Consider the following 22,629-nt stretch of genomic DNA (forward strand, 5'->3'; position numbering starts at 1 on the left):
ATTAACTTTTTTTCTTGAAATTTTGCTAAAGTCAAGTTGAAACAGGATGTATTAATGCTATGTTTTTATTTTCGTGAAATAAAGCAGTTGACTAGCAAAAAAAAAAAATCATTGAAACTCATCATTTTTTCGGGCCTCTGACTACCCCTAACCCCTTGTCGCACCAATCAAGAAGAAGAAATATTTTTTACCAAATTTAGAGAGAAGTGCAATTTCTGCATGCTAATTCAAAGACAATTTTAAGAACGTGAACGGTACGGATAAATTTTAAATAAAAATAAAAATAAAAATAAAAAAATATATGTTTTCCTCAGTTTTGGGGCCATAGAACAAATGTAGGGGGTAGAATCCAGAAAAACAAATTTTTTTGACCATCCATATGTTGTACATATATTGTACATAAGGGGTACATGCAAATTTAGATATATAGGGTGGGCCATGTAAAATTTGCTTTTTGAATCGGCTATAAAAAAAAAAAACTAATCAATATTTTTTCAAACTTTTTTTTATTTCGAAGAATGAACATTGTGTTTTATCAATGAAAAATAATATCGTTGAAATGACTGCCACGACTGGCTTTACAGTAGGCCATTCGATCAACCCAATTTTTAAGCACATTTTCGATTGTTTGGGCTCCAATTTCATGAATGGCAACTTCGATTTTGTATTTTAAAGCATCAATCGTCTCTGGATGGTTCGCATAGCATTTGTCCTTAACGGCTCCCCACAAAAAATAGTCCAACAGGCTTAAATCACAGCTCCGAGGCGGCCAATTGATATCGGAATATCGGCTGATTATTCGGTTTTAAAAAACGGTAGCCAAAAGTTCGAGTGTAACTTTGGCAGTGTGACAAGTTGCACCGTTCTGTTGAAACCAAATGTCGTCCATGTCATCCTCTTCAATTTTTGGAAACAACTCGTTGAGCATGTCACGGTAACGCTCGCCATTTACTGTAACCGCAGCTCCTCGCTCATTTTGAAAAAAAAAAAAATGGCCCGATGATGCCACCAGACCAAAAACCGCACCAAACAGTGACTCGTTGTGGATGCATTTGCTTCTCTACAGTAATGCGTGGATTTTCTGAGCCCCAAATCCGAAAATTTTGCTTATTGACGTAGCCACCGATGTGAAAATCAGAAAAGAAGAAGAAGACTAACCACTTTGGAAATAGGTTTTCAATATTTCCCAATTTTGTTCAAGCGTATAGCGTCCCATTTCGTAAATGTCAAACCTTTAAGTAAATTATGAACACATTTGACATGTCATTTGTGTTACCATTCTCAAAAAAATAGGTGGTTCAAAAAGCAAACGCTATATGGCCCACCCTGTACATGCCATGAAAACTAAAGCGACCGTGGCACGTGAGCAAGAGAGTCAACACAATGAACTGGTCGTCAAAGAAGTTACCAGAAATGCAAGTTTCTGAAATTTCTTCCCTTGCACCCTCCATTTCATTCAACTTGTCGAGTTGCAAGAACGATTCCAAAGGCAAACTGATGCTGCAAAAAACTGAAAGTGCAAAAATGAAAACACAAACAAATACAATTCCAAATAAAGGAGCGCAAAGCTAAGCAAGAAACTAGTTTCCGAATTGGGAATATCACGAATCATTCGTGCGACTGGCAGGCTCGACTTGATCAAAGCTGCTGTAACAGTAAATTGCGCGCTCAAATCTGCGTCACCATGAACTGACTCAAGGTCATGCAATTGCCATGGCCAGCATCGCTTAGTACGTGAGTAAGAACGCCAGCCGAATTGGTAATGAAACGAATGCGCATTTTATTGCATTTTGTTTTTGTATTAGCTACAAATTGAAGACCACCGATGCGAGGTAATCATGATTTGCAAAAATTTTCCGTCTTTATGTATGAAGGAATTCGATGTATGTATGGATGTGGAAAGGAAGATACATCGGTATGAGCTTTTAAAGAGAAGAAAATAAATAATGAAAGGAAAAAAATCATTACAGGAACTGAATTAAAACAGGATCTGTCGAAACTGATTAGTAGTTTTTAAACTAAATGAAACGAACAAATGGAAGGGGGAGAGTGTTTAAGTGACAGAGTGAGCGGAATGACGCTTTAAGTTAATTTATGTTGCCACTTACCTAGGAACGCAAACGGAATGGAAAATTCCATAATGACGTAGCACATGCAAGAGCTCTGGTGCCGTTCTGAAAGCGCCCATAATACTGAACATGGCCAGCATTGTATTCCAGATAATTAATGGGCCGCGCAGTTGGAATCTGAAACGAAGAATATAAGGCAAAAATAAATAAATATGCACGAAAATAGATTAAGATAAATATGCACAATAATACAAAAATGCACAAAATATTAATCTGATTTTTTTAGTGGTTTTAACGCCCTTTACAAATATTTGTAATGTAAAACAAATTATATGCAATTATTTTACAGGTTGGTACATATAGTGTTTTTTTTTTTCAAAATTAAAAAAAAAAAAATTTTTCCTCGCTATATTATTGGTTTGTTTGAATGAGCCAACATTTCCATTATTCATGAAACACAATTTCTTTGATCATGTGGCTGCCTCGTCTGGCTTCATGCCTTTAACTTCTAAAAAAATGCATAAATTGCGTATTGAATTGCTGCCGCACCCCCCGTATTCACCCGATCTGGCTCCATGCAACTTTTTCTTGTTCCCTAACATGAGGAAATGGCTCGCGGGAAATTTTGTTCAAACGAGGATGTCATCGCCGAGACAGAGACGTATTTTGGAGAGTTCGACAAATCCTATGGGAGGGGTAAAAAAAATCATTGTGAGAAGTGTATCTGTTATATTCTAAAAGGGGATTATGTTGAAAAATAACATTTTTTTTTAATTGGTGTCTTAATTTCTAATACGGGTACTTATTGAAATCCCTATTGACCCTCCAGAAGGTATATTTCAAATTGTAAGGCCATTTCGATGGCTTTAATTATATTAATAATAATACTTCAATAATAAAGGGTTTTCAAGTAAGAGGTGTTATTTTGATATTCAAAGAAAAATTTAATTTTTTAATATAACTGATCGGATGTTTATTTCATTATAAAGAGAAAGGTGTACCGTTAATAGTGGAAAATAACATCAGCCAAATGACCACCACGACCACGCTTACAGGACAAAATTCTTTTCATGAAATTTACCATAATCGAATTGCAAAGTGACTGGCCCATGTCCTCGATAGCCTCACAATTCCATCTTTGAGGTCTTGAATCGACCTTGGGCTGTTAGCGTAGACCGTCTCTTTCACGTAAGGTGTTAAATCATATGATCTCGATGACCAATTGTGATCACCTCTTCGAGAGATAACACGTCTGGAAACTTCTCCCGTAAAAGATCAATGGTTTCGTTGCTTGTGTGGCACATAGCGCCGTCTTGTTGAAAATAAACGTTGTCCAGATTATAACCATCCAATTCCGGCTATGAAAAATCGTTAATCATCTCTCGCTAGCGCAATCCATTCACCGTAACTGCTGCTCCAGCTTCATTTTCGAAAAAGTAAGGTCCAATGACTCCGTCGGAAGATAAACCCCACCAAACAGTCACACGTTGAGAATAGAGGCTTTTCAACAATAACTCTTGGATTTTCTGAGCCCCAGATCCGACAATTTTGCCTGCTGACGAAGCCACCGAGGTGGAAATGGACCTCATCACTCAAGACACGACGTTGTTGATGATCGGCCGGCTTGAGTTCTTGTGTTAACTGTAATGACGTTTGTGGAATGCCTAATTCCAAAGAACGACGAGGAATGGACTAACCTGGCTTTTCTACAACACTTTCGGCTATAACAGTAATGTTTTCGGCTGTTCTTGAGCGACGTGCACGGGTTTTATTCTTCACATCACTAACTTGTCCCAACAGCTCAAATCACCAATTTCTGTATTGCGGTCCGACAAGTTGCTTGATCCAATGATGCGATGATCCAAAAAGTTCGAGTTTTACAAACCGTCTCTCTCAAATTTTCACCATTTTTTTAGTGAATTTTAATAATTTTAATGCGTTGTTTGAGCGTGTATCGTTCCATTTTTAGTAATGGCGTAGTTTCTACTTGTCAAATATCAAAAAGTTTCAGCTTCAAAAGTGACATCTACCGAAATAGCGGGATATTCAAAATAACACATGTTATTGGAAAACATTAACTTTTATGTTCAACCAACAATTTTCTACCTCAAATGTACCGCCCACTTTGCATAGGGAATTAGTTGTGCGTACCGAAAGAGGGTGAGAGTTTCGGTGATGAGCAACATGTGAACAAAATTAAACTGTGGTTTAACTTAAAGTGGCGCAAAAAAGTGAATACTATAAAAGATACCAAACAGAAACGCAATAAAAATAAAAATAAATTGATAAAATCAATACTGAATCGATATGACAATTAAATTATGGTTACTTTTAAACAAATACATTTATGTGCAGATGCATGTTAGTACAAAACACGATTCATTTACATTTATTATAGGACTTCGGCTAATGCACACGCACACAAAAAAAAATACGTATGTATGTAGGTACAATAAAGTGTGACACCAAAATAGTTTGCGCAAAAATTGACAATAAGGAAAAAAGCTGTGGCAATTTAAATTAAAACGCAATGATAAAAAGGTGACGGCAAACACGCCAACCAATAAAAGCTAATAATACAACAACACTGCTTTTGTTAGCCATAAACAGTTGCAAATTTGATGAATTTGTAAATATCTATGTGCCTATAATATTATATTTATGAGCAACAATATGACATATGGATTACATTCTCGAGATACCGGGATCTCGCTCTTTTCTGAAGTCAGTTTTGTTGAATTTTTTTTCTGTGATGGAATAGTGTGATTGCGTTATATTTGGCTGGAAAATCACAACCAGCCATTGTTCGTGAGCTCAGTCACCTCAAAGTGAATAAAATGTTTGTATATCGCACTATAAAACGTTACAATGTTACTGGTAGCATTGCAAAACGCTATAGAGGTGGACAAAAAAAACCGCAACAACGCCAGAAATGGTTCGGAAAGTGAAGGCTCGACTTGAACGAAATCCAGGTCGAAGTGGAAGAAAAATGGCCAAAGAACGGAAAATATCTTAAGACAGCATTCGACGCATATTGAAAACTGAGCTCAAGGTCAAGGCTTACAAGTCCCAAAAAGCACACGATCTTTCACCCCAGCAAAAAAAAGTTCGGTGCGAAAGAGCAAAGGAGTTGTTGCGCTTGCACGAACGTAGCGAATTTCCTAGCATTGTGTTTTCTGATGAAAAAAATTTCCCAATATAGCAGTTCATAAACACTCAAAATTATCGTGTTTACTTGACCGAACGCTCATACGAGAATGTTTCATGAGGGAAAATGTTTTAGAAGCTGCTTTAGAGCCGTGGACACGCAAACATTTCGGTCGTAGACCATGGACGTTCCAACAGGACTCGGCACCGTCTCATAAAGCTCGTGTGAACCAAGAATGGTTAAAAAATCATGTTCAACACTTCATTTCGTCCACACAATGGCTTTCGAATTCGCCAGACGCAAATCCGATGGACTATTCCATCTGGTCCATTTTGGAAAGTAAGGTGAGGACTAAAAAATATGCCAGTATGGTTGTGCTGAAAAAAGCGATTATACGAGAATGGGCGAAAATACCTCAAGTCACATTCGTGCAGCATGCAACTCATTTTTTGACCGTTTGAAGGCTATAGTCAAGAAAAAAGGTGGTCATATCGAGCTAAAGTGAATATATGTTAAAATTGTAATCATTTTTGAATAATTTCGTCTTTGAAATCAATAAAAACTAATTTCACACCAGAGGTTATGGTGTTTTTGAATAGGTAACACTTCATATCCTTCACCCTGTATACAACATTTCTTTATTATTTGATACAAAATAGGAGAGCTTCTCAAGCAATATTGATTTCATTTTTAATCCCGAAAATCCCGGGATTGTAAAAATTGACATACCTAAGGCTTTCATGTTTAAATATGCACATACATATATATTACATATACATAAATATGCTTTGTATGCGTGCAAAGGTATCGAACAACCGTTATGTGGGGAAAATCACCAATTTTTTATAACATACACATACACTAGCGGTCACATATAACGTACTACTGTCGTGAGAGAGTAAAAAAAAAATATTATTTTTTCCCGTATTACATCCTTCATATTTTTATTTTATTTCAGTAAAGTTTTGTAAATCTTATAAAAACGAACAACGCTTGCAAATCATTGAATTTTATTATAGAAATGCGTGTTCTATTAAGAAAGTTTAAAGTCGAAAAATTGTGTTCAGCTACGAAGCTCCTTTTTGGATTAATGGGTACGTAAATAAGCAGAATTGTCGATTTTGGAGTGAAGATCAGCCAGAAGAATTGCAAGAGCTACCAATGTGTCCAGAAAAGGTCACAGTTTGGTGCGGTTTATGGGCTGGAGGTATCATTGGACCGTACTTCTTCAAAGATGCTGCGAATCGTAACGTAACTGTGAATGGTGAGCGCTACCGTGAAATGATATCCAACTTTTTTTTGTCCAAAATGCAAGAGCTTGACTTGCAGGACATGTGGTTTCAACAAGACGGTGCCACATGCCACACAGCACGCGTAACAATGGACTTGTTGAGATGTGAACATTTTACTTCACGTTCGGGACCAGTCAATTGCCCACCCAGATCGTGCGATATAACGCCTTTAGATTATTTTTTGTGGGGCTATGTTAAAGCTCATGTCTATTCAGACAAGCCTGCTTCAATTAACGCATTGGAAGACAACATTAAAGTATTTATGAGTGACATACCGGCCGAAACATTAGAAAGAGTATGCCAAAATTGGACTAAGCGGATGGACCATTTGAAGCGCAGTCGCGGTCAACATTTGCATGAAATAATCTTCAAACATTAAATTATATGGACTGTACTATCGATTTAAATAAAAATTTCATGCATTTTTCTGAATTTTACGCGTGTTTTTTTTTAACTCTCCTATAGCTCTTACCTACCTTTTAACGCAAGTGCACAGAAATACAAAATATTCTTTTATAAAAATATATCACTTTGTCGAGTTGAGTAGTTTAATTTTATCGCAAACAATTGCAATGTGCACAACAAAAAAAAAAACACTTTTATAATATTGATTTTATGCGACAGTTAAGTGGGGATCGTGCTCATAACCCTCTAATATGGGATTATTATTTGTTATAATCAACTAGACTGCCACTACCGGAAAAATAATAAACTTTCAACTAAAGGGTGGTTAAGTTTCAAGGGCCGGTGTTGATTTTGAATAAAATACAATTTTTTTAGGAAATTATTGTCTTTTCTTCTTATTATGATAATTTGGTATAGCTCAATTACGTATGGAACAAAATATCGGCCAAATGGTCGCCGCGGCCTCGACGGCACACCTCCATCCGATGGTCCAAATTTTCGATGAAGCTGAGGTATAATGGAGGTTCTATGCCGTTAATGTGCCGAATTATCTCATCCTTTAGCTTTTGAATTGTTGCTGGCTTATCGACGTACACCTTTTCTTTCAAATAACCCCAAAGAAAGAAGTCCAACGGTGTCGTTGAAGTTTGGGTTTGGATCACATTCAACATCGGCCCTTGAAATTTAACCACCCCTTACATAGAAATCGGAAATGAATATGTAATACCTACTTTGTGTAAGCATTCAAATACGAATTATAATTAAGAGCAATATTCCGGTTTTTAATGTGCGCTAATCAGAGGTTTAGAGGTTAATTCAAGAATATATATTTTTTAAACGACAAACATTTTTGCTCAGTGAATAAGTATTTAAATTATAGTAAGTGCATGCTTATTATCGCAACTTTTCCGCAGTTGCTACTTTTTTGAAATTTCTTGGCACTAAGTATTGTGACCGGAGAAAAATAATTCTACAATTAAAGATTATTTTTTATAGAATTCGGGGGCATCAAAATTGAGTTTAGAGATACATTCTGTAAAAAAAGTACGGGAAATTGTTCGATAAAACGCAAAATAATTGCTTAATCATCAACATTTATTTTGTCGCCCTCAAAATAGGGTCCATTCGAAGCAATAAACAAATTCCAACGATTAGTCCAGTCATCAAAGCACCTTTTAAACGCGTTTGAGTTGATCTTCTTCAGCTGCTTCAGCGAATTCTCCTTAATGGCCTCTATTGACTCAAAGTGGCGTCCGCGGAGTGGAAATTTTAGTTTTGGGAAAAGAAAAAAATTAACAAGTGAATACGGTGGCTGTTCGATGATATTTGACAAAAAAAAGAGTTCACAATATGAGCCTTGTGAGACGGCGCGTTATCATGGTGCAAGATCCATGAGTTTTCTCCCTACAAATTAGGCCGTTTCAGGCATATTCTCTTTCAAACGTGGCATAACTTCCAAATAATATTCTTTATTTGCCGTAGAGCCATTTGGAACGAATTCCGAGTGCACAGCATCATGAAAATCAAAGGAAACGAGTAGCATGACTTTCATTTTTGACCGACTTTGACGTGGTTGTTTGGGCTTCGGCTCGTGTGGACAGCGCCGTTCGGCGGCCTGTTGACTGGTTTGCATGTCAAACTCATATACCCACGTCTCAACACTTATTACGATGTGCTGGATAAACGTTGGGTCCGAGTTCACTTGCTCAAGCACGTCTTCAGCCACCTTCTTCCGATGAATTTTTTGAAGGAAATTTAACTCTCTTGGAACGAGTCGAGCAGCCACGCGTCTTGGCATCTCATGCTCAATCGATGGTGTAAAATGTTGCGAATTGATTCGTTGGACACGATAAGGTCACGAGCTACTTCCCTCAAGCTTAAATGATGGGTTTCCAGCATCATTTCCTTGACTTTGTCGACGTTTTCATCGTTTTTGTTTGAAGACGTTGATGGGCGACCAGATCGGGGCAAATCTTCCACGACTTCTCGGCCCTATGCAAAAGCCTTATACCACTCGTAGACCCGTGTTTCTGATAAAGCAAACTCGCCATAGGCTTTCTGCAACATTTTCAATGATTCGGCACACGAAATTCCGTTGAAAACACAAAATTTAAGACAAATTCTTTGTTCGATATTTTTATCCATAGGGAAAATCGCAGAGCACACCTGCGGTTGCCGGATATAATTAAATGCAAAAAATAAGCTAATTGACAGTTCACACTCCAACTCTGCGACACTATAGAGAAGAGTGGTACGAACATTCCAGCAAAAAAATTTAGGCATTTGTGTAACGCGCGCTTTTTATATGAACAATGCCCGATATTTTTTTGACAGAATGTATGCTGTAAATGAGATGGTGACTTTTTCCTTGTTATGTAAAAACCGAACCTGCTAAGAACGAAGTTGAGAAAAATCATTGCAGGTAGATTGACCCACCCTAATATAGGTATATTCATAATATATAATTGCCGCGTACATCTATTGTTCGGTGTTTCGTCAAACTTCTCCTTCTCAAACAATCCATAGGTGCCAATATATCATAGGTGGCACGTGGAAACTACAGGAAGATGAACACATAGAATAGCCGGCGACATTCAACATTGTTGCAGCAGACCTTTCGGTGAAGTCAACTTTTATGTACTTGACGCAGTTTCCCCTCAGCCACGGCAATACTTTATGGCAATACAAGATGGGCAAAATTCATTCTCCCGGCTGTATACTTATCGGACGACAGTTTATCAGATGACTCAAGCCACAAATTTTTCGAACTCAAAAGTTGGCGAGAAGAACGTGAACGATTCTGTGCCGTAATAAAAAATGTGAGGCCGAAATATAGTCACAAATAATTATGAGAAAACAAGAAAATTGGGTATAGAAAACATTCTACTCAGAAATAAGCGCAGCACAAAATGGGCGCTTACGTAGTGCAATAGGGGACTGCATGCTGAAGTTATGCGCGGTACCGGGGTGGTTCTAAGTCCATGATAAGGAGAATATTTTTTTGTAGCGGCGGGTCCCACATACCACTTTGAGATGCAAAAATTCACCCCCTTTTGGTGGCGTGCGCAGGAATGTAGGAGTGTTTAAGCTGCCTCAGAAAAGCGGATGGGTTTTTAATGAAAATTTTACACACGCAGGGTTTGCCATTGCCTGCCGAGGGTGGTCGCTATGAGAACAAAATTTTCTATCATTTTTGTGTTTCAAGAAAACAGCGGGTTTCTAGCTGAGGCCATTCGGCTAGGGCGATCATTGGATGACTCTACAGATCGAAACAATTTTTATAATAGATTCTAATAATAGTATTTGTGTGTATGTGTTTTTAAATATCTTAAAAAAAATGTTTTGAGTGATGAAAGTCTTTATTTTGACCCTTACGCGCTCCATGGCTTGTCTGTTTGTATACTACAGTAAGTGCCAAATAAGATTGACGTGCGACGCAATTTGCTAAACTTATAAATCTTGAGTGATTATTTTTGCACCACTCTGAAACTCTCCAACGTAGTCTAACCCAACTCAATAAATTGTAGATCTATTACTTAACATCTGTTAAAAAGAGACGCGCTCGAGTCAAAAACAAAATACTGCTAAGAAAGAAACTCGAATTTGAGAAAGCCTGTAGTCGGTACTAATTTAGACTCCGCATCCCTATGTAATTTATTGGATTCATATGCTTGAATTTATTTATCAAAAAAAAATAAAAATAAAAAAATTAACACAGTTAAACGTGTAAAGTATTTAAAGGAGCAGATACCTGTAAAATTTCGAAAAAAAAAATTTCATAAAATGTTAATATAATCCTTTAAGAATATGTCAAAAAATTTTTAGACCGTAAATTTAAGTATTTTTTATATTATAAATCGTCAACCGTGACGACTCTATTCTCTGCGTTCGAGCGCTGGGAGAGGTATATGTAGTTACGTGGCCGACTTTATACACGTTTTTCTCAAAACCATATTTTTCGAATTGGCGTACACGATAACTCGAAAAGTTATTGACCGATCTCCCTGAAATTTTGCACACAACTTTTTTATGATATTATTTTTTATGTGAATACAAGTTTTCGAAAATTTTTCAAGAAAATTATTTTTTTCGAAGCAAAAATAGTAGGAAAAGTCGCCCCAAAATTCATGTTTTTTTTTGAAGCATTTTACTCCGCGATTTTTTTCCATTTTTGTTTAATTCATATAGAAATTATGACATTAATAAACAAAAAAATGTTTGTTTTTGTATTCAGGTCACTGACGCCGATGCTACAATGCCCGCCGATTGAGAAGCCCCGCTGCCACCTTCCTGGAAGAATTGAGTGTACATCTGCCATTTTAAATGATTAAAATAAAAAAAAAAAATTTTGTATTATTTTAATGTATAAATAAACTGTATGCTAATTTTGAAAAAAATATATTGACTTCTTCATTTTAAATAATTTTAATGAAAATCAGGTAAAATATTGTATGGCCGTTTACAGGTCACTGCCCCCTTAAGCGAAAGAGAGAGAGAGCAATTAATATACGAAATTTGTATGATTTAGGGGGAAGAGGTGCATAACTCCGGTAAATGTGACTATTTAAATGGCACCCCTCATTAAATGACACCCTTCTTAACGGAGGAGGCACCAAAACATGTTAAACTGCCGTAGATGTTTCACATAAGTGAGTCAGACAGCTTTATTGTTTGGATCATTAACTCAATGAGCTGTCAGCTGCTAGTCCACCAATAAAAGCGGTTATCTACTCGTATACTATATGGCAAATACTTAAAAAAAAAGAGTGATTTTTGCATTGAATTCTCATCGAGTAAAAAGCTATGTACATACATATGTACATCAATAGCAGTGTATTGTGTAAGAATTTAGTCAAATTCTCCAAACTTTGCGATAAAAATGTTTGTATGTGGCACTCAAAGTGTGAAAATTTGCTACACCTGTCAGTTATGTATAAGCAATGGTACCTCGTTGTTGTATTACTCATTAAGTTTTCAGTTGTATGCATGCATATGCCTCAGGTGTCTCTCGACAAATTTGAGATATTTTCACATATGCATACAATATATATATATATCCATACATACCTACATACATCCTACATATCCATATACTAGATATAAAAACACATTTCTTATCAGAACGTCTACCTAAATATGTTGATACAAACATAATTAACTAATTTTTTATCTGTTATTTACAAACTGAAATCAGGAAATGGTTAGTGTCGACCACACTGATCAAATACTCGTACATACATAACTAACTGCTCACACGCATGTGATTTGTAGGTATGCATTTAGGTATTTTACCAACATTACTGCACGGCGCACAATGCACCGAAAGTGGACAAAAATGCAAAAATCGAAAGGCCTGGAAGCCTAGACCTTTCGATAATATATTATTTGAATGCTTAAACTCCAATTAAGAAAAGTTTCTAACCTATTTTGTGATAAAATAGATCTTACGCCTCAAATCACAAGTAATTTATATACACGGGTTACTGCAGCGCTTGGCATATAAAATTAATTGTAGTAAAAATTGTGTTAAAAATACATTTTTATCCGTATTTTTAAAAAGATAATTATGATAAGCCCAAAAATATTTTTCTCATGAAAAAAAAATGAAAAAAAAAATTTTTTTTAAACATTAAGTAAATCCATGTTTGAAGATGCTAAAACCCCAATTTTTCCGGGAAAATTTTTAAACAACAAAAAAAAAACCTAAAAAACCCTAAATTTGCTTTATGGTCATGGCAATTTGAACTTTCTATTACTAGGGGAAAGTAAGATTTTCTCCTCCTTTTTCCCGCTTAGCGAAAATATTTCATTCTGTTGAAATGTCTACATGCCCTTTTTCGTATTTGTTTTAGGTTATCTATATTTATCTATAATACGCCAGCCAGCAGACTTTCAAAAATTAGATATCGCTTTGAAGAGCTTGACCAGAGGTATGCAATGAGGTTTTATTTTTGGAATCTAGAACTCGATTTAGCGGTACAGGATGATTCGAAATTTGATGAAATGAAAAACCGGCAGTGTACCGATATAGTATTTTCGGGGGAGATTTAAATGGACCGGAATTGGAAATTTCTAATATGCGTTTGTCAACCCTTGCCGTTGTACTTTTGGACCGATCCGATCTGGTTTTTCGAGAGCTGCACTTGCTTTTTTTGTAAGATGAGATTATTTCTTACCAGATCGCGGTTTATAAGCCTTATTAATTAAATTAATTATTAATTCTCCGCAGGGATTTTATAAAAAAAAAAGTAAAAAGAAATATTGAATTTTCTTCCAAAACTCATCAAATTGACGAAATCAAGGCTTGTTTATTTAAGGGGGTATTCTGGTCTAGAGCCCTACTTTTTGGGTATTTTTCAAACTAGGATAAAAGAAAAATTAAAAACATTTTTACTATCCATTTTTTTATATAATATTTATTGATGTTTAAGGTATATAAAAAAAATTAAAAAAAAAAAAAAGTCAAAAATTCATCCAGTGACAGGTCGGTGAAGTAGGGGTTGCTAGTCAAACAGTGCTCCCTGGTTGACATGATTCCAACCCTTGTAGTGATCTAAATCGAACAAACAAAGAAAATTCTTAATTAGTAAAGATGTCGCTACATCTTGAGCCTCGGCTGAAAAAAAAAAATAAAAATTCACAAAATGGCGCCTACTTGAAAAAAAAAATTTTTTTTTACCCCTGTTTTTTGACCTTTACGAATTTTTTAAAAATACTTCAAATTAAAATTTTTCAAAATCCAAGGCTCCAGTGATAAAGAGATGTATGAAAAAGATTCTCACCAAATTTCAAAGGGATCGGTCAAATAGAACTTCAGATATCGTGTCAACCACCTCAGCAAAAGGAGTTTTGAGAAACACGCGTTTAAAGTTACGGCCGTCCCCTCAAACCAGTTTAGCTGCCACGTCACTAAAATAGTTGTAGCTTCGAAAATAATTCGAATTTTGAAAAATCCTTTTAAGAGCATATTTTTGAAAGTCTAGGCTTTGAAAATATGCAAAAAAAAAAAATTGATTTTTTCAATTTTCTAGACCAGAATACCCCCTTAAGGTGGTGGCACTAGACCAACAACAATGTTTTGTACATTTCATTGTCACGCCAAGGTATTGGCGAAGTAGAAAACAAAAAATTAATTCGCCTTGTTTTATTCTGTGCTGACAGCCACATGGACACAGCGAAAGAAAAAAACAAATCAGCTGATTTACCAACATCACCTTTAATAGATTCGCCTTGAATAGATTCCTTTAAATCAAACTTGCCAACAAACAAATCTGAAAATGTTTGTATCACAATGACAACTTATTTTACTTTGGCTCTTACGTTGAAAATTTAATTGTGCCCCCTAATGTACAATTTTTAAGTCTAAATTATTATGTCGGGGCCAAAAGTTAAGGATATCCACCTTGATCCACCACGTGCTTACCACATGGTTGCGACCTATGGACGCTAAAAACTACTGACATTAATCAGCCAAAGGTATTTGAAAAAAAAAATATTGCGTAAAATATTATATATGGACCTGTAAGCCTGCAGGCGATATCTATCGAATCAGACATAACTAAGAGCTGGAACTATTAGCAAAAACGAAACTGAGATAAGATTTAAAAATCTCAGAGGATAAGATGGCTCGGACACGTGTTTGAATGCCCATGGAAAAAATAACTCGAAAGGCAGTTGAATTACGCCGAAGAAGAGGATGCTGAAGAAGAGGACGCCGCAGAAAGAGATGGCTTGAAGACGTGGAAGTTGACTTTGAAAAGCTAAACCTGCGGCGATAAAAGGAGGTAGCCTCAGATAGAAACAGATGGCGCAAGGTTGTGAATGAAGCAATGACCAGAGTTTGCGTACGCAGATCTAAGCGAAATATTACTTTTTTGCAGGGTCTGGCACTCGAAGTGTAACCAATTTAAAAGGCCATACATTCAGTTTGGAAAATTACTTTTATTCAATTTAAAGTAAAACATGTGTGAAAATAATACAAAATTAAGAATCCATTTACTTTTGCCCGATATGACATCCTTTTGCCTAGACTATGCCCTGAGACGGTCCAGAAACGAATCGCAAGCTGCCCGAATGTGACTTGCAGGTATTTTGGCTCATTCGCGGACCATGACTTTTTTGAGTGCCTCGAGACTGACGAAACTTTTAGTTCGGACCTTGCTCTCCAAAATCGCCGAAAGAGAATAATCCGTCGAATTCGCGTCTGGTGAATTTGAGAGCCATTGTGTGGACGTTATGAAGTTCGGAATACTTCCAGAATACTTCCCGATATTTCGCATTTACCTTGACGCCAGGCTCGATGAAAACGATTGGAGAGGGACCATCTGCGGTTACAGCGGCCCAAATCATTCTGGGTGCTGCCTCCTGGTGGCCAACCGATGATTCTCGTATGAACGATCGGTCAAATAAACCTCATCGTTTTGGGAGTTTACGAATTGCTCAATTTGAAAAATTTTCTCTCTTTCAAGTCTGACAAATACGGACATACTCCATATGATATTACTATCATCCGACTCTTACATAACAAATTTTAGGCCTCAGCCTGAAAAAAAGTATTCGCCTCTAAGTACATACATACATATATCATTCCAACCCTAAATCGAGAAAAATTAAGCCAATTACGTAACCCTGGAAAGATTGTAAGTTTTCTCTAAACATCGAGGTTTGTGCCACACTGTGCGCCGGTGTGCTTAGCGCAGATAACATTTGGCCAATTGTGTGAATGTGAAAAATTACAATTAAAAGCAACAATATTAATGTGAGTAATCTCGCGCTATATTAGTTTGTAATCGCCCGCAAATTTTTCAAATCTCGCGTGATTTTTCGCAATGACAAATAACTTAATCTGTACAAATATTCTGACATTTGACTTGCAAAATCTGTTTAGAAATATTTAAAACAAATTATTAATAAAATAGGGAAAAGGTTATCAGTGTAAAAATAGCTTAGCGCTTTGCTTACACTCGCCATACATCGGTTTATGAACTGGGACTTGGTTTTTTTCCAACGGTTCTACACAGTGTTTTTTATGCTGTTTTTGTTCAATTTTTTTGTTTTTTGTTTTGTAGCAATACGCAGATATTTTTCAGGGGGGATATTTTTATATAATAGGACTATGAATAAGTTCGTGCGGTTTTACAACAGATGGCGTAACTTGATTATTATTCCATCGATCCACATTTCCAAACATTCATTGGAGAGCTACTGTCGTAAGGCACAAACGTCAGTATAAGTTTTTTATTTGAAGCGTAAACAACAATATTTTTACCACACTTGAAAATGTCGAATTTCGTGCCAAATAATGTGTTTTTGCGGGGAATTCTTCTTCATTATTTTAATATGAAGAAAAAAGCAGCCGAAAGTCATCGTATCTTGGTGGAAGTTTATGGTGAGCATGCTCTAGCTGAGCGAACGTGCCAGAAGTGGTTTGCACGCTTTAAAAGTGGTGATTTTGGCTTGGAAGACGAAGAACGCGAGGGTGCGCCGCCAAAGTTCATGGATACCGAATTGGAGGAATTGCTCGATCAAGATCCGGCTCAAACGCAAGAAGAGGTTGCAAAAACTTTGGGAGTTGATCAATCAACCATTTCCAAACGTTTAAAAGCCATGAGAATGATCCGAAAGGTAGGCCATTGGGTGCCGTATGAATTGAAGCCAAGAGACGTTGAACGCCGTTTTATGGCATGCGAACAACTGCTTCAACGGCACAAAAGAAAGGGTTTTTTGCATCGAATTGTGACTGGCGATGAAAAGTGGGTCCATTACGACAATCCAAAACGTCGGGCAACGTATGGATACCCTGGCCATGCTTCAACATCGACGTCGGCGCAGAATATTCATGGCCTGAAGGTTATGCTGTGTATCTGGTGGGACCAGCTGGGTGTTGTGTATTATGAGCTACTGAAACCGAATGAAACGATTACGGGGGATGTCTACCGACGACAATTGATGCGTTTGAGCCGAGCACTGCGAGAAAAACGGCCGCAATACGCCTATAGACACGACAAAGTTATTTTGCAACATGACAATGCTCGGCCACATGTTGCACAAGTGGTCAAAACATACTTAGAAACGCTCAAATGGGATGTCCTACCTCACCCGCCGTACAGTCCAGACCTTGCGCCATCCGATTACTATCTCTTCCGATCGATACAACATGGCCTGGCTGACCAGCACTTCCGTAATTACGATGAAGTCAAAAAATGGATCGATTCGTGGATTGCGGCGAAACCGACCGAATTTTTCACAAAGGGAATCCGTGAATTGCCAGAAAGATGGGAAAAAGTAGTAGTAAGCGATGGACAATACTTTGAATATTAAATTTGTAACCATTTTACGTCAATAAAGTTTCAAATTTCGAAAAAAACCGCACGAACTTATTCATATTCCTATTATGTATGTAGGGTTCTGCAATGGGGCCAAAAAAAAGCAAACTCTTGCAGAGCCCGATCGGACAGAATTCGGCGTTTTAAATAAAAGAGCGCTAATTTCTGCGAACAATGCAGAATTTATGGCATTGCTACCTGAGCACAAAGACCGAAGTGCAAGCCTCATTTTCATTTTCATAGTATTGCTGTCTCGAATATGGCGTCTGTCCGATTGAACTTTTATTACGGTGATATTTTTTCCGAATTTCTGTGATATTTTTTAATGTTGGCGTCAAACGATTAGAAGGATCTCATCAAAAATTTCCATAAAGGTTTAACAGCGACTGACAAAGCACAACTAGCAAGTACAACACTCAGACAAGTCCATTGTATTGCACGCAGGTTTTCTTTAAATCTACCCGACCTCCGAAGAAATCTGAGTAGATCTTGTGGTGCTAAAGAGCCAAGGTATTCGCTTGTTAACATATCACTGCCTAAGCCCTCAAGCCTGATTCGAGCGAAGGCCGGGCAGACGTCTCATCCTCCACTCCACACGCTGGGCAGAGTGATGAGTGCTGTCTGAGATGCTCACCTTTTCCATGTGCTTTGCCCATAGAAAGTGGTCCGTCATCAGTTCAACGAGCTGCCTACAGTCCCTTCGGCAGGTAACATCAGCTTTGTCCATCTGCAGCCTCTCTGAGCCTGCCAAGTTCGCTTGTGGGTTGAAGTAACCTGTTTGCAAACTGTGGTTTTGAACCGTGCAGAATGGCTTGGCGGAATGGACTCTGAGGCCAACTTCGTTACAGTAAGAGGTCTTATTAACCGCGGTACCCACGTGTCCCGGGACCAATGTTAGCATAGGGATATTATGTCTACCGACATAGTTCAGCCTAGATTTACAGGACACAACTACCCTTGAAGTGGTTGGAGGGCTGTCTAAAGCCATGAGCGTCGCTTTGATGTCCTTGCAGACACATACAGATCTGTCTCTCCACCTGTTTTTCACAACAGAGATCATTGCTTCTTGAACAGCATACACCTCCGATTGAAACATAGTTGCGTACATTCAAAAGCAATGTGTAGTTTTGTCCCGATGGATTCCATGTATAACCAGTGCCCGATCTTTGAGCCATTTGTGAAAATGCGAAAACACTGTTTGCCGGGCTCAACTCAAGGAGTTAACGCATCTCGATATCGCTTTCCGTTGACGATTAGTGCATTTTCAAACGCATTTCTGAAGAAGAATTGAAGAATTACACCATCAGACCAGAGTGAGCACCAAACAGTAACACGAGAGACACCACTTTTTTGAAGCCATACGCGAACCAAGCGAAATCGAACTCGTTTCAATAAGTTGTACTTAGTCCTGCCATAAGTTCTGTTACTAGTTAAGTCCGTTAAATATATGAAATTATAATACTAATAAATTTAGTTTTATTTTATCATGTAAATATTAAAAAAAAAATTTTTACTTTCATTCGAAATGGTCACCATTTGCTTTTTCACAAGCCTTCAACCGATTAGGCCATTCAGCTATTGACGTCGCTGCTCGAACTAAAGATTGTTTGAGACTCTCAGTGAGGTCTCCGATGGACCATGTTTTCCAACTCTGACAACAAACTGTAGTCCAGTTGATTCAGATCTGGCCTTTCCGACGGCCAATCTTCTGAGGTTATGAACTCAGGCATACTGTTTTTTAGCCACTGCTGGGTGGTTTTTGCCTTATGGGCTGAAGTGGAATCTTGCTAAAAGTTCCAAAGCTCTGTATTGAAGAGAGTATTCCACGCCTTCTAAGACATCCTCCAGGTACACTTTGGCCCCGGCCTTAACCCCTTTTTGGCAGAAATTAAGATATCTAACGTTACGAAGGCTGGGTGGTGGCCTCGCTGATCCCTCGGAACAACATTTTTGGCGTCTTTAGAAGTTTTAGCATAAATTTTTTCGTTTTGCTTATTAAAAACTTCTTCAACAGTGAAAATTTTCATATCTGTGAAAATAATATTTTCATGGCCGTTGACTGCGTGCCACCGAAGAAGCTGCTTGCATCTGTCGAGTCTAATTTTCTTCAAGGGCGTTGTGAAAAGATGACCAGTTGAGCGATGGAAGACTTTTTTATGTGGATATCACCTCTAATTAGTCTTGACATGGATCTGGTCGATACATTCATTTCACTGGACATGTGTTTCTGCTTTCTAAGCGGATTTCTGCAAATTCTTTCTCGAACGGCTTTTATGGCTGCACTGGTTCGAATCACGCGAGGACGAATACTTCTCTTTCTGTATGCCACTTCAAGCGTTTGAACACTTCAAAATTTTACCACACCTTTGTAATGCAATCACTGCAATTCGATTTTCCTTAGCTTCTCACTCCATTGTTAACAAGCGAAATTTGCCACGGAACTGAGTATAATTTAAAATTGTTCTGTCAAAATAATATAAAAATAAAATAAATAATTGGCGCGTACACTTCTGTTAGGTGTTTGGCCGAGCTCCTCCTCCTATTTGTGGTGTGCGTCTTGATGTTCTTCCACAAATGGAGGGACCTACAGTTTCAAGCCGACTCCGAACGGCAGATATTTTTATGAGGAGCTTTTTCATGGCAGAAATACACTCGGAGGTTTGCCATTGCCTGCCGAGGGGCGACCGCTATTAGAAAAATGTTTTTATTAATTTTGCTTTCACCGAGATTCGAACCAACGACCTCTCTGTGAATTCCGAATGGTAATCACGTACCAACCCATTCGGCTACGGCGGCCGTCAAAATAATATACTGTCTAATAATACTAGAACTAGTAAATCCCACTTATATTTTAGGTGTGTCATCTTCGAAAAGATGAACCCACAACTTGCCAACAAATAACCGACATGCCACGGTCAGTGCACTATGGCTTGTATTTAGGTGAGAATGATTCAGATATCTTAACATTCACATTAAGCAAGCAGAAAATGTCATTGCTTCCATTTAATGGAAAAGTAGGTTATTAACAAGAACTGAGTCAATAATGAATATTTTTTTAATGTAGTTTTAGATTCGTAAAGTGGCTTTCTTTCCTTATTTCATAAATAAAATCTGAGCAGAGGAACTACTTTTAATTACTTAAAATCACAGGTACTTACATAACTACATAGCTAGTAACTCCTATTTTAAGCATTTACTATACATACATACATACATACATACGCATATATTCTGTGCTTCTTTAATTAAAAGACCCATGCAAAGCTTCAATATTCTCATAATATATGTGGTTAATCAACACGGTTATCCATGCGTTGCTATAAAAAATCAAGTAAGGAGCTGAACTGCTGCAAAAAGTAAGGTCAATAATATTTGTAATGAACTTCAATTTGAACGCGAAATTACTTAGCAATGAAATGCTTTTAACTGCAGGCATACATTTACTTCTCATACAAACACCAGATATGTACTATATGTATGTAGATATGTTCACATCAAAAGATGTATGCACACATACATATGCATTTTAAGTAGTTAAAAGTGCACCCAAACCTGACTAGAACTACGTTTGAACGGTATTTTTCCATTTTCATTTTGAGAGAAATATCGTTCCTTTTAATTTTTAATTGCTACTGATTGGTGTTAATAAACTAAAATATTGCCACACAATTTTACTAAATTTTTCTCAGAAACTTTCTCTTTTGTGCGATTGAAATAACTCAGTTTTCGTTTGTTTATACTGGTAATAATTGCCGAATTGAGAAATTTTAGCAATAAGCATAATAGAGTAATGTCGGTTCTTAACAAGGAATGGGCGAGTTTGTTATCAGCTGCTTCACAGCTTCTAACTACTCCCTTAATCTAATTTAGATATTTTGAGTAGATTTCCCCACTTTTTGCATGATATGAATGCAGAGCAAGTGGGTTCAACTCCTATTTGAGGTACAGGGTTGGCCATATAGCGTTTGCTTTTTAAACCACCTATTTTTTTGAGAATGGTAACCCAAATGACATATCAAATGTATTCATAATTTACTTAAAGGTTTGACATTTACCATGACATACTTAACGAGTTTTTGTTTCCAAAAATTGAAGAGGATGACATGGACGACATTTGGTTTCAACAGGACGGTGTGACAAGTTGCACTGCCAAAGTTCCACTCGAACTTTTGGCTACCGTTTTTGAAAACCGAATAAGTCCGTTGGGCTATTTTTTGTGGGGAGCCGTTAAGGACAAATGCTATGCGAACCATCCAGAGACGATTGATGCTTTAAAACACGAAATCGAAGTTGCCATTCATGAAATTGGAGCCCAAACAATCGAAAATGTGCTTAAAAATTGGGTTGATCGAATGGCCTACTGTAAAGCCAGTCGTGGCAGTCATTTCAACGATATTATTTTTCATTCATAAATGACAATGTTCAATCTTCAAAATAAAAAAAGAAATTTGAAAAAATATTGATTAGTGTTTTTTTTATAGCCGATTCAAAAAGCAAATTTTACATGGCACACCCTATAGTTAGCATTAAAATAACAGCGTACATAACATACTGTTAGACCACAAGAAAACTTTACATAAGGAATCATCTGTGGGAAAAAAGTAAAGAAAAAATTAGCAAAGACGCGCACTACAAATGGAGAGAGGCGTCATATGCACCACGATATTAATATTTCTTATTATTACAAAAAAAAAATTATAATAATAAAAAAAAATAAATAAATAAATAAAAAAATAAGATATCCGAATGCCTATACGATCTGATAAATGCCGAAAAATAAAAATTGCACAGGGCTAAGTCATAAATGTTGAACCGGGTGCAGATGACAACACCACAGCAAACATTAAGGAAATGGAAAAAGGTAAAGTTTATAAGTACCGTGGTGTATTACAAAACAACAATGCTGAAACAATGCAAATGAGAAAAAAGCTTATAGCCGAGTACAAAAGACGCCTCAACGTACTTTGCAAAACAAACCTGAATGGCAATAAGCAGATCAGAGCTATCAACTCATTTGCAATACCTGTAATTTCGTATAGTTTTGGCATAGTAAAATGGTCAACAACTGAACTGAACAACTTGGGACGCATGATGCGGACAATAATGACTTAGCATAAATGTCATCATCCTAAAAGCTCTGTATTGAGATTTGCACTGCCTAGGAGAGAAGGAGGTAGAGGTGCAATTGACGTGGGAGTACTGCACGACAAGCTGATCCTGAAACTTAGAAATTACTTCTATGGCAAGGCTGGAAACTCTGCACTTCACCATGCCGTCAGTGCAGCTGATGTTAAATTTACACCTCTTAGAATGATGCACGTGTTTAACAGTAGGAACACTACAACAAAAAATGGACAAAGTTGAACAATGGTCACGAATGCCCATACATG

At 37.2% G+C, this 22,629-nt stretch overlaps 1 protein-coding gene across 2 annotated transcripts in view; it reads right to left on the reverse strand.

The window, feature by feature from the left end:
* The window catches only part of LOC129240276 (elongation of very long chain fatty acids protein 6), a 104,934-nt gene that overhangs the window by 6,926 nt on the left and 75,379 nt on the right, over window positions 1-22,629 (reverse strand). For both annotated transcript variants that reach the window (XM_054875971.1, XM_054875970.1), the window contains exon 3: window positions 2,109-2,246. In XM_054875971.1, coding sequence (XP_054731946.1) covers window positions 2,109-2,246 — 138 coding nt within the window. The remainder of the gene's footprint in view (window positions 1-2,108; window positions 2,247-22,629) is intronic.

Source organism: Anastrepha obliqua, chromosome 3, assembly GCF_027943255.1.
Source record: "Anastrepha obliqua isolate idAnaObli1 chromosome 3, idAnaObli1_1.0, whole genome shotgun sequence".
Lineage (NCBI taxonomy): Eukaryota > Metazoa > Arthropoda > Insecta > Diptera > Tephritidae > Anastrepha > Anastrepha obliqua.